The 15,895-nt window shown below is 39.7% G+C and overlaps 1 protein-coding gene across 1 annotated transcript in view; it reads left to right on the plus strand.

Moving 5' to 3' along the window:
- Positions 1-15,895, plus strand: part of JAKMIP1 (janus kinase and microtubule interacting protein 1) — an 88,474-nt gene that overhangs the window by 64,903 nt on the left and 7,676 nt on the right. The window contains exons 18-19 of the mRNA XM_066317241.1: positions 704-781; positions 2,359-2,562. Of these exons, the coding sequence (XP_066173338.1) occupies positions 704-781; positions 2,359-2,562 (282 nt within the window). The remainder of the gene's footprint in view (positions 1-703; positions 782-2,358; positions 2,563-15,895) is intronic.

Here is a 15,895-nt window from a genome sequence, read left to right on the forward strand (position 1 = left end):
TATATAGTAACAGTAAAAATTGAGGAGTTTGATTTTTAAGAATATAAGTAAACAATCCCTGTAAAACTTAGATATCTTCAGCTTTTCAGCTAGTCACTCAACCTCTCTGGGCATCACTTCACCTGTTTCAAATTGGCCTCCTGCCTGTGCAAGCTGAGAACTGAGCTGTTACCTCAGCTTCAGCAGCCCATCACAGGATGGTGCTGCAGAACCCAGCTGTGGCCCTGCATGTTCGAGTTTCCTCCCTAGAAGAACAGATTAGACAACAGCAATTAGGGCTTGCTCCATGATTTCCTTAAGCATAATATTTCTATGGGATATTTTCATAAAGTGCCCTCTTTTGTGTTTCGCTTTTCCCTCCCTTGGCCTGCCCTGTGTGATTTACAGCTACTGGACCACATGCATGTACATCCCCACTCACTTTTTTTTTTGCTGCTCTGTGCACTTCTGTCAGGTCCAGGCAGGTTTGTGCACTGGTATAGAGGTCAGTGCTTTCTAGGTACAGCTTGTTAATATGATACACAGATTTGAAGTGCTAGTATCGTATATTTGATATTCCAGATATCCTTAGGATGAACATGGTCATTTCCTATGGGTTTTCTTTTGCTTTCAAGTTGAAAGCTTGCATAAAAATGATGGCATTTATAACTCTTCATGAATTAGGATAAAGAACAAACACTCCCTTGTTTTTATTATTGCTCAGGACCTGTTCAGTAAACAGAAGGGTTATTTAGAGGAAGAACTCGACTACAGGAAGCAAGCTCTGGACCAGGCATACATGGTAGGAAAAGCGAAGTCATTAAATTTTTCTGTTTGAACAGATCTGATAAAATGCGAGGTTTGTTGTTTTTTTTTTTTTCTTTTAATTATAAATAGGATTCTTTTTTTACTTTACTTCTTTTTTTTTTTTCCTGCCAGACTAGAAATCAACTATTCCTTAAACAAAAGTTTATTGTACTTACAAGTGTAATATTTTTGCATTGCATTTTTTATTCTATGATATGCAAACATCTTGTTGGTGTATCTGGAATGGGAAAAACTTGTTTATGTATGAAGAAATACATGACTGCTAAAATACAGCAGAAATTACTTTAGAACTTTTCCAGTATTTCTTTTCCTGAAGCATTTGTAAGTATTACTGCTGCTAACCTATCCTAAATCAGGAATGCCTGTTCTTCCTATGCAATTCCTTCCTGTGCGATCCTATCCAACCTTACCCTTCCTTGTTTTCAAAAGGTAAACTGCAACCTTGCCTTTTCTCAGGCTAAACACCACTTAGGAATTATCCAGGAATTGGTAAAACTATACTCACAACTTTGCTAATAGTTAGACTTTGGGAAATCAAAATATAATGGCCTGAAGCACTATTTATGCAGTGTAAATGTTTCTTACGTGGAAAATGTTTTCAGAGAAGCAGCAAGGTCTAGTGCTCAGAGCAGGTAACAGAGATAAAAGCAAGCAGGCGCTCTTTTTAGCACTGTGACCTTGGGCAAGCCATTTAACCTCTCTGTGCAGCTGTTTATGCATCACTAATATGGATGGAATTACCTACCTCACAAAGGTGTTACGAGGGCCAAAGGGACGTGGTGAGATGCTCTTGATCCAAATATTGTTAGTCTGTATGCTGGTTTTTGATAGGATCATACCAACCCCAGTAATCAAGGAAACACTGACACGATTCCTTCCTTTCCTCTTGAGAGTACAATTCTCCATGTGAATGTGAAGTCCTCCTGTTTTCTCTGCTTTGCAAAGTACTGCAGTTTTGGTCAGTGCATGAGAATCATGTTAGGAATCTGGCGGATAGCAAGAGATGGATGAGGGATTAGTGTATACAAGTGTTCCTTCCTTCATTGCTTATGTCAGCTGGGAACTAAGCCAGTGACGTAGACTGTGAGCCATGGATATCAGGTCACTAGGGCCACAGAGAGGGAGAGCGAGATTTCTGTTCACAGTTTTTCCTGTGGTCTTTTTATTTTATAGGATGTCTTAACAATTCAGCTACAGTTGAAGGAAATCTGTTAGTTTTAATTTCGTTTGTAATGTTCAGCATCAGGATTTGGAGTGTTATGAAGTATTGAATGCAGACCTATCTTCCGAATCTTTGTTAAATGGAAGAGTCAGTGATTTGCTAGAACAGGACCCATTTCCTGGGTGTCAATCCATGCTGGGAGGCTGCGTGCACTCTGTGTGGAATGCTCCTCACTGCTCACGCTTGCTGCTTTCTGTCCACTTGTCTGTGTCCATCCTGCCCTCCTGCCTTAGCCTTCGCTCGCTAGCCTTCTCCTCTAGCTCTCGGTGGGTCGTTTGCTTGCTGGATTCAAACGTCAGCCTGTCTGTGTGTGATTTGGGTTGCATTAGAAAATCCAGGAGCTGGAGGCCACGCTGTATAATGCCCTGCAGCAGGATCCAGGCAGGCGGGCGAGCGAGTCGCTGACGGAAGCGCAGCGGGAGGATTTGCGGGCGGCGGTGGAGAAGGTGCGGCGGCAGATCCTGCGGCAGAGCCGTGAGTTTGACAGCCAGATCCTGCACGAGCGGATGGAGCTTCTGCAGCAAGCCCAGCAGGTAACCCCGGTTCTCTCTCCTCCCCCTTGGTGTTGGTGTTACCTCTGTGGTGGCCGCCACTGCCCGTACGACAGCATCGCTTCACCCTCACCTCGTGGAGTTCTGTTCAGTCTGGTCTCTGTACAGCTCCTGTGCCAAGGAGCCGTGTGGTGTCAGGACCTGGTTGTGCTGGGCATGGTGCACACACAGCACTAGTCACTGTCTCACCACGAGGTGCTGTTGCACAACCTTTCATGTGTGAGCAACCACACAGTCTCCCCCAGGACTCCAGTGGGAGCTTGTTGCAAGTTGAAGGCCCAAAGTAGAAAATGTTAGTCTGTAACACTATGAAAAGAGTAAAGGCAGAAACAGCGGTTACAGGAATCCAAGTATCCAAGTTTTTTGTTTTCCCCCCGCTTTTTATTTATTTTAGCTATTTGCAAAATCTTTTAAATAAAAAAGAGAAAGTCTCAGGAAGTCTTTTAAGAGGCCATTTGCACACTTTCACTCCTTTAAATTAATTCAGAAAAGCCTTGTCAGTCCAAACGGCTTCCTTAAGCACAGTTATTGACAACTTGAATTCGGCAAGGTAATTATGTGTGGTAATTATTTAGTATTGGTAGCATTGCTAGTGTTTTTGTCCAGATATTCAGTGAAAGAAGAGAGCTGCATGTCTCAGCAGGTTAATTAATTACTACAGCTGAAATAATTATTTCCAAGGATTTTGGTTCTCCTTTATAGCAGACTCTGGAAGTTGTAGGCAGATGTCCTAGATCTTGAGGGCTGCTTGGGTACTTTCTGTGCAAGTTTGAAATCACACACTGTAGATGCCAAAATGTGCTATGCAGATGTGTCCAGAACACTGGTCCTATTTCAGGTGCTGATTCAGGTGCTGGGGCAAGAACTGCTTGTAGTTTATTTGAGTCTCTCTCTCTTCAGATTGGCTTCGTAGATGAATATAGATGAAACTGATATAATGTGACCCAGCACTGTTGTGATCATCTCCTGTCATCCTGCAGTGGTGGGAAGTGCTTGTGGTGGGAAGTGCTTATGGTGGCAAGTGCTAGACCTGACCTCTGAGTTCCAAGTCCTTTCTCTACTCCTTGACTCTATTCCCTTGATTGGGAATGTGTAACATTGAGAGCAAGAGATGAACTTGTTTAGTGGCTGTCACCTATTTTTAGACATCAGCAATGGTGCGCAGAAAGCTAGAGAATGTAGGTACCAGTTGGCACTGAAAGTGTCAGAAAGAGAGATTAAATATATTAAATTTGGTAAATAAGGATGGAGACAGAAGATATTAGTTTAATGTTATTAGTGTAGCTGAAAATTAATGAGAATGGAATTTTTTGTTAGTCTCTTAGGCAGTCCAATTTCCTAGCCAGACTGGTGGTGTTTTACTCAGAACAATAACACAATGCTGTTCAGTTGGGTACATAATGTTTGTCGATGATATTTAATGACACTGTGCATTGAGTAATGCCTCTAGACCTAAATAATTGATAATGTCAGATTTTAGCATCAGACTAGATATAGTTTGGTCCTTTGCTTTCACCAGGAATGTGAACACATTTTGTGTCCCTTGTTAGAGTGTATTTTTGGGGCACCAGGGCAGAGACTCTAAGTTGAGCTTGTGTAATAGTAGTAAACAGAAAGGAAAAAATAGGAGTAGATTTGTAAAGTGAAACAGTTGTTCCAGAGGACTCAAAATCCGTATTTTATGCATATCTGGGGTTTAATTTAGGTATGGTCCAATTTGTTCCATGGCCTGCTTGCTATCAATTAGAGCATTTCATATGCACATCTGGAGCACATCTGCTGTTAGTCCAGTTCATGTATTCACAGATTTCTTCACATCATAAGGTTAAATATTATGAGTGCATAAGAAAACAAAAATGCTAGCATAAACATAGCTTCATTAGCCATGGATGTTTATGTACCTGTCTCCAGATCCATTTTATAGGATGTCATTAGAATTTTGTGTTGTGCCCATCTCATTAGACATGCTAATGTTACAGCCCTGCAGGACATGTTAAACTGAATTCCACTGCCTAATAAGCATCTAAGTATTTTAGTCATCTATTTTTAACACACACACACATGCCCTCCCCCCCACACATTCCCTATTAAACAGGAAAAACAAAGGCTAAGATGCTAGTTAATTTGCCTGGGATATTGGAGGGCTAATTCTCACTGGATTACTTTCATCTCACTAGCAAATGACAGAAGCTGAATGTTACACAAATGAAACCCCACTTGTGCTGGCAGAATCCTAATGAATGGATGAAGCTGCACTAACTACATCTCTGAGAAGTACCCTCTTTTCCTCATATATTTACATCCAGGAGAAGTTTTGCTGACACTGTGGCATCAGCAGGCACCCACTGCACTAGACCTGGTCAGATTTTACAGTCTGCAGTGCCTCTACAGTATGTGCAACACTTTTTCCTCTGCTGAAGTGGAGGTTACAGGTGATAGGACATGATGGACCTGCAAGGCTTAATAGAGAGCCTCCTTGTTGCAAACACTCTCAAACTTTCCCTGAAACAGAAACTATGTACTAAAGACTCCAAATTCTATGGAATTTGGAAGGTCAATCACTTCAGAAGGCCTGTTTCTTTGCTTTCATTACCTTCTGGGCTTCAAAAGAACAACTCAGTTTATCTGGCAGGCTGGCAACAGTGTTCCCTGAGTCACAGTTTCTGTGTCACAGAGTGGGGGTTCAAGGAGACCTGATGATGAAGAAAGAGTTCCCTCCTTCTGCCTGTAAATGCTCCTTGACCATACGTGCAGGGTGCAGAAGTGGTAAAGCACGTGGTGAAAGCTGTAAGTTGGTATGCAGGGTTTCATTAGAGATTAATTGCTTCATGCAGGGACTTTGAGGATTTAGCAAGTGAGGTGCTGGTTTTACAGAGCTGGTAAATGTCCTTCTTGGGGAATAATTGTCAGAAAGGTACAGGGATGGGCATAAGGAAATGGGTAAAAGGCTGCCCAGGTGTGAGTCTATGCTGCTTTATGTGTTCTTCTTTGTCCAGATGTAAAGCTTGAGTTTGAGTTCTTGGCCACTGGGTATTGGCTTTGTTCCAGTGAAATAAATATTTTTTAGGAAGTTAGGCTCTGTATTACATTGGTGGGTCTGTTATTCTTGGGTATCTATAGCCCCACATTATTATTGTTTATTAGTATATAAATGGAACCATTCATGTATACCCATTGTGTATTAAGGAAACCAGGCCTCTGTGGAGCCAAATTAGACAGACTGTGTGATTAGATCTGCTTGCTAAGGCACACAACACTTTTATTAAATCCAGAGTGCAACATGCAGGTCTGGGGGACAGATCCTCAGCTGAAGCGTGTTGGCAGTACTCCCTCTAAGTCAGAGAGGGTGCTCTGATTTACACCATCCTCACTATTTGGAGGAGGTAAAACATGTTAATTAAAAATCTGTCATGAGCAGCTTGTGATATTTGCTCCCAGCAATAGTGCATGTGTGGATATTGCCATCAAAAAAGTCTCATTGTGCTACTGCTATTACAACCTTTTGGAAATCAATTTCTGGTTTCTTTTTAGCAAGATTTCATTTTAAAGTAACATTTGTGCTCTAGTCAGTGCAGTGGCATGACTTTACTGCTTTTTTCTGAAAAGACGAAGGTCATTACTTGGAGGTTCTATTAAGAGTAATTTCTTATGTATATAATCTAAATCACTTCTAGAGGGATAGAAAAATATGTTGTGTAGCTATAAAATCCATCTCTGAGAAAAGATACTTTAAACAGAGCAATGCAACATGTTTCTGAAGGAGTGATATCTACTTTCTAATTAAGCAAACTCAAAAAAACCCTGACCCCAAAACTCCCAAACAACAAAAAACAAAAACAAAAAACCAACCAAACAAAAAAACCCTCAAATCCTACCCCAAACAAAAATACAACAGCAGTCCAAAAAATGCCAGTACAGAAAGTCCACACAGCATCATGGTTAGTTCACCTTAAAAGTATATATTGTAATCATCTTGTCTTCTAAAACTAGTAACTATTTAAATGTCAAATTATGCTTTATACAAATCAAACAAATTAAAACCCAAAATATATTCCAGTTGGTTTTACTGTAGCTGTTTCTGGAATATGAAACTGGGGAAAGTCAGCAGAAGCAGGCTTTAAATTAGGATAGACTTATTCAAATTGCACTGTTGGCAGTATTCAAACATGAAGAAAATTTATTATAGAAATGTAATTTATTCTGATTTCATCTGAAGTTATTTAAAATCCAAAGAGAAGATAGAAAATCCTTGAAGGATAGCAGATTGACACACACTCAATCCAAAAATGGCTGCTGCCAGTCAGAAGGTATATGAAAGAAAGATTTTGTTAATATAGTCCAATAATTTTTGCAGAGCATTCTTATCTTTTTAATAAATTTTTTAGAAAAAAAAAAAAAAGATAAAAGACAGGGCAAAAAAAATCATACTTTTTGATGACACAATGAACTAACCTAAGTTGTACTGTAGTATTATATTAAGCTGAGTGTGTTTTATTCTGAGTTAGAATATTCTTGGGCAAAGCTCAGTTTTACAGAGTGAAAGAAATCATTACTTCAGTTCTAGACCTGAATATAAGACATCTATGAACTTCTGAACTCATCCAATTCCAGCTTTAAATAGTTGGAATATAGCTGTAAAAAATTTAACTGTGTTTTCTTTAAACTAGAGCATTTACTCCTGTGACCAGATTGGATTATTCAACAGTAAGAAGAGCAGAATTTATCACTTTCTTTGCATGTTTTAGTGGAAGGCAAAGCTTTAGGACAGAGCAGGTGCTGACCTCCATGTGCCACTCCATAGAGGAGGATTCACTGCGGGTGCAATGCCTTGGGTGCTGCTTTTCATGGACACCAAGGAAAAGTCAGAGGCACCAGTATCTTTTTTCATCCTGAAAAGTCGAACTATCCTTTGGAACTGAGAAACAACAAACTCATTCTCTTCACTAAGTTTCTTAGGGTTTTTTTCTGACCAACTCTTTTTTCTGAGGGTGCAGTTCTTCCAGCTTAAAGGCCAAACAAAGCTATGGCAAATGCCATTGCTCCATGAGTTCTTCATGCTCTCTTGTATATATGAGCAATTTTTCTATGCTGGGAGAGTAGTTTGTTTAGGAATCCATAGGGTTGGATGTCACTATATGATCATATTGTCTCAGCCATTTATAGTAGATATTTGTTTGGGGAGAGGGGTGGTTGGTGTTTGTTTCTCACCCCAGGAGGATTATTAATGTTTAATGTTTGATAAGAAGGCTTTCAGGGTAGGGAGAGAGGGAGGGAAGATGCTGTGCTCAGTGTACCTCACTGATAGGAAGTGTTGTCTTAAATCCACTCTCTTTGTGACAGAGGGGACAACTTAAAGACAGCCCCTCCTCTGCCATGTTGCCTCGTGCCAGAGAGGCTGGCTTGGTCAAAAACTCACAGCTGTGTCACACAATTTAGTAATTAGGTAGAAGTACTACTGTGAACCTTCCTGTAATAATAACTGGGGAGGGTCAGATAATTTTTCTCCAAATCTGCATAGATTTAATGGTTTAATGTTTTTATTCTGAATCTCAAATATTAAGGTGCTAGCTGTTTGCATACAATATGAAGAGGTACACATAGGGTAACCACTGATTTTTCTTTTTTGTCCCCTTAGTATTAATGGTTTGTACTTTGCTGTTTAAAATGTAATAGATTACTGTTGATAATACGGTTTTTATATTCATGAATTGCTCTTAAAAGCATCTGATATAGCACAGCTGTATAACTGTCATCAATATTCATCAAGCACATCATGACTAGGCTAATCATAGTTGACCTGTGGTATTGATTTGTCACGCAGCAGTGAACGTGGAGTCTTTCAGTGCATTATTGCTGCTTTAATGACAATATCACAATAAACTTCTGTAATTTCTCACAGCTGACATGCATGGCAGATGAGATTTAATTTTAGTAATTTCTATATGTTCATCTTACAGTGTTTCCCTATGCTTTTTTCATTTAGTCTTCACCTGTGTCTGCTTTGCTTATTGCTTTAGTGCTTTTTATCACTTCGTATTCAGACAAGAAGCTACTTGTCTGAATACGTGGTGATAGGACTGGTCTAATATCTAAAAATATATATATATGAAAGGTCTGCTCTCTTTGTCCTGAACAAGGTGTGACTGAGGTTCTACTCAAAGTAAGAGCAGCTGTATGACTTGCAATAATATTAGTATCAAGAAAACTCTTACCTGAAATTTGAATGCTGAAATCCCCTCATCTGATATCCTGAATACCCTGTTTCTTAGGAAAAGCCAGTGGGAGCTGAGGAAAGGCAAGTCTAAGAAAGAAAGTATGTGAAGTTTGTTACAGAAGTTAAGGGTATGTGTATTTTCATAGGCACAATGCATACATATATCATTATAATTAACTACATGGGAATTTGTTATTTAAATAATCTGAATGTAAAATAATCTAAATTTAATGCTAGATAAATATTACATTATGCTTCTGGGTTTTTTTTTTCCTGCCTGATAATGTGTCTAGGCTGTCACAGAGTCAGTTTTAAGATGTCAAATGTGTTTTGTTTTCTGAGCTCACATAGATTTAGCATAGCCATTCTGTGTAAATATAAATATAATATGACTATAATTATTTGATTTCCATAATGAAAAGCAATAGGCCTGTGAATATTCTTCTGTTAGATGTCAGTGTATGTTGTTGCATAAATTAAAACATTCTCAATGTTCATAAAAATGATGAATCAAGTTTACTAATAAATACCATATACATAGAGTAATTTGTATCAGATTTTCACAGATAGTTATTTGGGGCCGAAGGCTTTTATAAAATTCACTGATTTACTACTACATATGTGACAGAATAATGAGAAATGCATCAGTGCTGCTGCTGAGATTAAAAAGAACAATTCTCCCGCATCAGTAGCTATTAATGGGATTATAATGGTTGAGACTGCAGAACAGAGAGAAGAATGAAATTTTTACCTGCTGTGCAAACAAAATCATGGTGAGAATCAGAGAGGTCCAGTCCATCCAAAATTATCTATTATTATCATATGCAACTGGCTGAAATTTACATTGCTTTAATTCATGAAGTAAAATAGGATGTCAACAAAACCAGCTGAAGCTAATGCTGTTGCAGTGGCACTTTTTTTCCTTATGATCATTATGCAAAATCACATTCTAGGAATATGGGATTAAAGGGAACATTTGGATTTCTGAATACACATCCCTTCCAGTAGCAGATCCAACAGCTAGAGCAATGCATGTGACAATTGCCTATGCAAATTGTATTTTTAAAACACTACGGGCTTTTAAACAGCTGTTAAAATGCATTAGATTTCAAAAAAGCCCAAGAAAAGAATGTTTATCCGTCACTTTAGTGATTTGAATAATAGCTAAAGGCAAGTCAGTTTATATTCATCTTTTTTAAAATTTATACATGTAACATAGTTATGCTGTTCACACTACTGAAGGTCTTACATACCTGTGTCTTAACAGTGATGAGAATCTTCTTCAAATAATGATATAATAAAACAATATTGATTCTTCCCTCTGTCAGACTGATAAAATATTTCTTATGCTAAATTTTGCTGTAGAATGAGATATCTTCTTGATCATAAGATAGCTTCAGAGATCCAAAGCATGGTTCATGTCAGATATAGTCTGTCCATGGTGCCTGTCCTGTGAATGTATATTAACCTGAACCTTTCCAACATTTCAGGGCCAGGCTCTAAGCAGCTTAGCAAATCCTTCTTTGTCTGCTTTGTGCTAAAATTATCAAATTGTTTTCTTGGATTTGCTGGTGAATGTAAATCCAATAAGAGTGTGTCACAGGAACTGTTAAGGTGATTTCTAACCCCTTAGAAATTTACATCAGTACATTCCTGTATTTTCACAAGTACAATAGCATGGCAAGGAGCATATTTTGCAGCTAGAGTAATTGAATTGGTGTTGCTGTCTGTAAAACTGTACATTCATATGGATGGGCTCTTTACTTAATTATTTAGGGAACAAGAACATCAGTTCTGCAGTTTCTCTGAAAGATGAAATTTGTCACAGAAGTTCTTTTCCTGATAGATTTTTGCCCATTTCACAAAGCTTCTTGAGGATTTGAAGCCATCCAAGATGCTGGTTCAGGACTGTGAATGACTAGTGCTGTGGGTGAATTGCAGAGGACACAAGGCTTGGATGAAAATGTCCACTTCATCAAGCCTGCATTGCTGCCCAGTAGAGAGAAAATGCAGAAATTCTCAGTCTATGTTTGCAACTAAAGAGGCAGCTGGGATATCAAGTAAAAAACAAAACAAAACAGAATCTGTGAAAGGCACCACGTAATTGTAGAGTGATACAGTCCGTTTCTCATCAGAATTGAGATAGGCTGAAAGACAAGTTTAATCAAACGAGGAAGTGCACACATTTTGGCTGCTTAGGGGAGGGAATCTGGACCTGGCATTTAAGTGCAGTGGACCACTTCTGTACATCTCAGAACAATTTTCTTTCTTTGTATTGCTGAGGTTCCTTCCATTTCTAACTCTCAAATTTATGAGAAATCATTACTGTGCTGAAATGTTGCCTCCAGTGTAAAAATTACAGCTCTGAGTCTGCAATCCAGGGCTCACTGAGCTCAGCCTAAGGATTTCCATTTATTTCAGTGGTCCTTTACAAGTGGCCCACCATTAATGGGAATGGTACTTAATGTAGATGGATTGCTATTAAAACACATGCTGGGCAGTTATACTTCATGTGTTCTGTGTGTGGAATGCCATTAACCTTATTTTTTTTTTAATGGAGCAATATTTTCATTTTGGCTAAACCACAAGCTGAGTCTCCTGTGTTACTCAAATGCCTCTATTAGTGAAAGTAGAGTAATAATTCCAGGCAGACATCCACCATCATGCTGCTTGTATTTTGCCTAAACTTTGGTTCCTCAGACTTCCCAGAGATGTCGCTTGCAGCCTTGGGGTTGTAGCATAGCTGCAGGAACCAAAGCATGCTACAAATTACAAAAATTTGCCTCTTGAAATCAATACCAGGCTGGTTTTCCACTGAAAGAGTACTAATATGATTTCACTGTCTCTTTCTTCTGTCTTCAATTCAGTTTTAAATACTGTTTTATCCTTTATGTTGCATCCTTGTACAAGGGAGTAATGACAATAAACAATCTGCATCCAGGGTTATCTGGCCTCCTTCTGAGTTTGGACGCAGACTGTGATGGTCATTCCTCCCTTGCACAAGGGTGTTGGAAATCTTCCAGCTATTGGGAAAATTGAGCTTTAGGTGGAGAGCTACCTGAATTGGTCCCACCAAACCAGTTCAGGCACAATACAGCCTATAGAGCAATGGTTCTAGCAAACTTAGACACTCCCACTCTGTAGGGAGGTCAGACCTGCTGGGAGTAGAAACTTGTAGTCCCATCTTGGTGTCTCAGTCCTCTGCTACTTGAGAAAGGAAGAGCTGACTTATCTTAGTTTCCCTGACAGTACTGGAAGGCAATTGTCATCCAAGTTTACCAAAGAGAATTGCTTAAGTGAGTCACTGCACTTCAAGAAGTGGATCCTGTTTCCCAGAAAAATGAAGTTTCCATCATGAAGTGAGAGGAAATGGAGGGTTATGAATATTTATGTGCCATCTTCTGCACATTAGGAATCTTCTGCTGAAAAAAATGTCAGATTTCTTGCTTTTGGGGCAGTTGGACAGCCTTTGTGTTTGGGATCTCTCCAGGAATTAAATTGGAGACACCTGCAGTTAGTGAAGATATAATTTACATAACTGTAGTTGACCGGTGGCAAACATCCCTTTTGTGACTCCATTAGTAACATAATGTCATACCTAGTGCCTGCCACATTAGGGGCAGTCTTTGCCTGTCTTTGCATTACAAACTTCCAAAGGACATGAGTACTTTGGCTGCCTGACCCTTCTGGATGTGCTCTCCCTGACCTAATTGTTGGCATTTTTAGGCCGTTACCTCTGTGCCTCCTACCTTTGTGTAAGTGCTGCATGTGTAATTACTATTAGGAAGAGTTTTCTAATGGAACCTGAAAGTCTGTTCTTAACATCGCAGTTAAGTAATAAGTAAGGCATCTTGAGCATCTTTTTTTCTGCGGCTGTGTGGCGATGTGAGTGGCTCTGTGAGCTGAGCCCCGCTCGTGGCAGAGCCTGGCCAGCAGAGCCATCTGCTGATAGCTCCGCACAGGGAACGCCCTCAGCCCGTGGCTGCTGGGAGCATCACTCAGAAGAGGCTGCAAACTTCCTTGCTAGTGGAAGAATGATTTATTTATTATGGTGCCTGCCATACTGAAATGGGGGATGGTCCAACCCTCTTTGGAAAGCTGGGGAAGCTCCATGCAGGGAGTATTTGCAAAGGCACCATCTCTTATCCGGAGCTTTTGTGATGAGATTTTATTGGCTGTCACAAAAAAAAAAAAAAAAAAAAAAAAAAAAAAAAAAAAAAAAAAAAAAAATCAATGACAAATAAGTATTAATTATTTTGGCAGGTTGGTTTTGAATACAGGCAAGTTGAACGGTGTTAGGAATCCATCTCTTATGTTTACACTCCTCTCTTCCATGGTTACATTCCTATTGCTCTGTTATTGCCTGGCTATGGCTGTTTGCCTACAGTAACTCCATTATATGGCCCTGTGATTTGACTACTCATGAATCCTGTCAGACCCAAAATAGGTGCACTTGTGTGACTGGGGGGAGTACACTACAGGAATTAACTACAGGAACACAGGAATTGCTAGAACCCAGCAGAGCACTGTTCTACATTGTCCCTAATCCTGGCTCTGACTGTGACCAAGCCAGGGACTCTAAAGAAAACACGAACACTGTGTTGGTTTCACGTTGCCTATCCATATCTTCTATCCCTCTCTTTTTTAAAAAGGAAATAAAGAGGAGAAAAGCCTGTGGCTTTCTTTTCAGCTGAGACTTGTCAAAGTTCTTAGAGCAAAATACAATCAATTATGTTGCTTTTTTGCATTTTTTGTGCTGTTGAATTATACTGGATTTGCAAGGTTCCTGCGTGGGTAAAGCTGTCTGCATCTTTTATAGCACAATTGTTACAACTCTATACCACATAGCAGGAAAAGCTCCACTTAATGATAATCAACTTATACCCTGAAGCATAAAAGTATGTAGAATTCCATGATAACAATGAAATAGTTCTGCATGATTTGTTGTCACAGTCACACTTTTGCAAACATAAACAAATCAGAATATACTGAGAGCATCTAATCAAGTGTTGAAATCTGGGAGTGAGTCCACATCTTCTTGATTGGTAATTCTTGCAAATGAAAGGAATAGTAGATTAAGATGTAAAGGTTTATGCTGAATCTCAAACAGTCCTGCCTTGGTCTTAATTAGTATCTCTAACTTTTGTGTAATTTCCTTCTCAGTAATTAAATATAGCTATTGACTGATGAACATGTCTTGCTACTTCTAGAAGATTTTTTTTTTTTCTTGTTACAGCTATGGTTACTTATCTTACATGTATATTTTTTGAAGTTGTATTTTGGAAGTTGTCTTTGTGATCAAGATAATGCAGTAAATGCAGATAGGTACAATAAGGAAAAATTATTCTTTTTGTGCGTTAAATACTCTATGCAAGGATAAATCTGCTGGGGTTTTTTTCCAGCCAATGTATTGCATCTAGCTGTATACATTTTTAAAGCTTTCTCTACAGTTAAATAGAAATAAATTATTATATCAGATTTTTCAGGATATATAAATAGCTGAACCATGCTGGTTATATTCCAATGCTGTCCCTGAGCAATCAGAGGATATTCATGGGAACAGCTACACCCACTTCATCCTCCTGGATAATCCTCCAGGGGAAAGCTAGTAAACAACTAGGAGCAGACAACTCCAGGCTTTGATATCTGATGAACAATTCCAGCCCAAGGTCGTGTTTTAATTTTTTTTTTGACCTGTCTAGATTTGAACTCTTTAATTTCTGCAGCATAGAAGTTAGTTACAAAATTGTACTCATTTGCAGCAAAAGTACTCTGTCACTGTGATTTCCACTCGTAGGAGAGGAATACAAGCTGTTTAAACAGTCACCTGCCTTCAGCATGTTACCCTTCAGCAACAAGTCTGTAGGAGCTCTAAATACAATTTATACACATCAGTGTCTGCCCGGCTGGCTCTATCCACCCTGTGCAGTGCAGCAGCAGTGCCCTGGCCTCCTGCCAGCCCAGGCCCTGCCCATGGCTCTTACCAAAACGTTCACAGGCACAATTCAGTGAGGTGATAAGCAGCACAGCGCTACAGCAAGCAGGGAAAGCAAGAAGAGGCCACTACTGAGCAGTAAATTCTAATACACAATCAGGTAATCAAGCCCCATGGCACGAACAGGAGCCTGCTGATTCCTGGCTGCGCAGCACTGAGAGCTGTAAATTCAATCTAGTCCATCCCAGTCAAATCTGTTGTTATCCCGAACCCTTTGGGCCCCGCACTGGGCACCGAACAGAACTGCTGTGGTTTCACCCCCTGTGGCAGCCAAACCCCACACAGCCACTCTCTGCCTCCCTCCCTCAGCAGCAGGATCAGGAGAGAATTGGAAGAGTAAACTAGAAAATTCATGTGTTGAGATAAAGACAGTTTGATAGGGAAAGCAAAGATGCACAGAAAAGCCAAACAAAACAAGACATTATTAATTCACCACTTCCCACGGGCAGGCAGGTGTTCAGCCATCTCCAGGAGAGCAGGGCCCATCATGTGAATGGAGGCTTGGGAAGACAAATGCCACTATTCCAATTGTCCCCCCCTTTCCGCCTTCCTATCACTTTATACACTGAGCATGAAGTCACACGATCTGGATTATCCCATTTGTCAGTTTGGGTCACCTGTCCTGGCTGTGTCTCCTCCCAGCCTCCCATTCACCTCCAACTTCCCTGCCAGAGCAGAGTGTGAAAAGCAGAAAAGGCCTTGGCTCTGAGTAAACTTTGCTCAGCAATAACAAAAACATCTCTGTGTTATCAACCCTGTGTTCAGCAGAAATCCAAAACACAGACCCATACCAGCCAGTGTGAAGAAAGTTAATTCTACCTCAACCAAAACCAGGAAATCTGCCTAACTGTTGCCAATCTAGTTGTTATGAGGGGTTTTTGTAGATTTTCACTGCTAAGAAATCCAAGCCTTTGCGTATTCCCTTTCAGCTGGTAGGTTGTCTTTGTATTTTAAGTGAATTTTAAAAAGGTATATGTTTCTGCAGCTTAAAACTATTCTCTGTCTTCCATCTCCCAAAATTTAACAATTATTACAGGAGGAAATTGGAAAATGGAAGCCTCAGCCCTTTTTTTAGAACTGTTCTGAACAGTTGGAGAAAATATCCG

The sequence above is a fragment of the Sylvia atricapilla genome, chromosome 4 (genome assembly GCF_009819655.1).
Source record: "Sylvia atricapilla isolate bSylAtr1 chromosome 4, bSylAtr1.pri, whole genome shotgun sequence".
Taxonomy (NCBI): Eukaryota; Metazoa; Chordata; class Aves; order Passeriformes; family Sylviidae; genus Sylvia; species Sylvia atricapilla.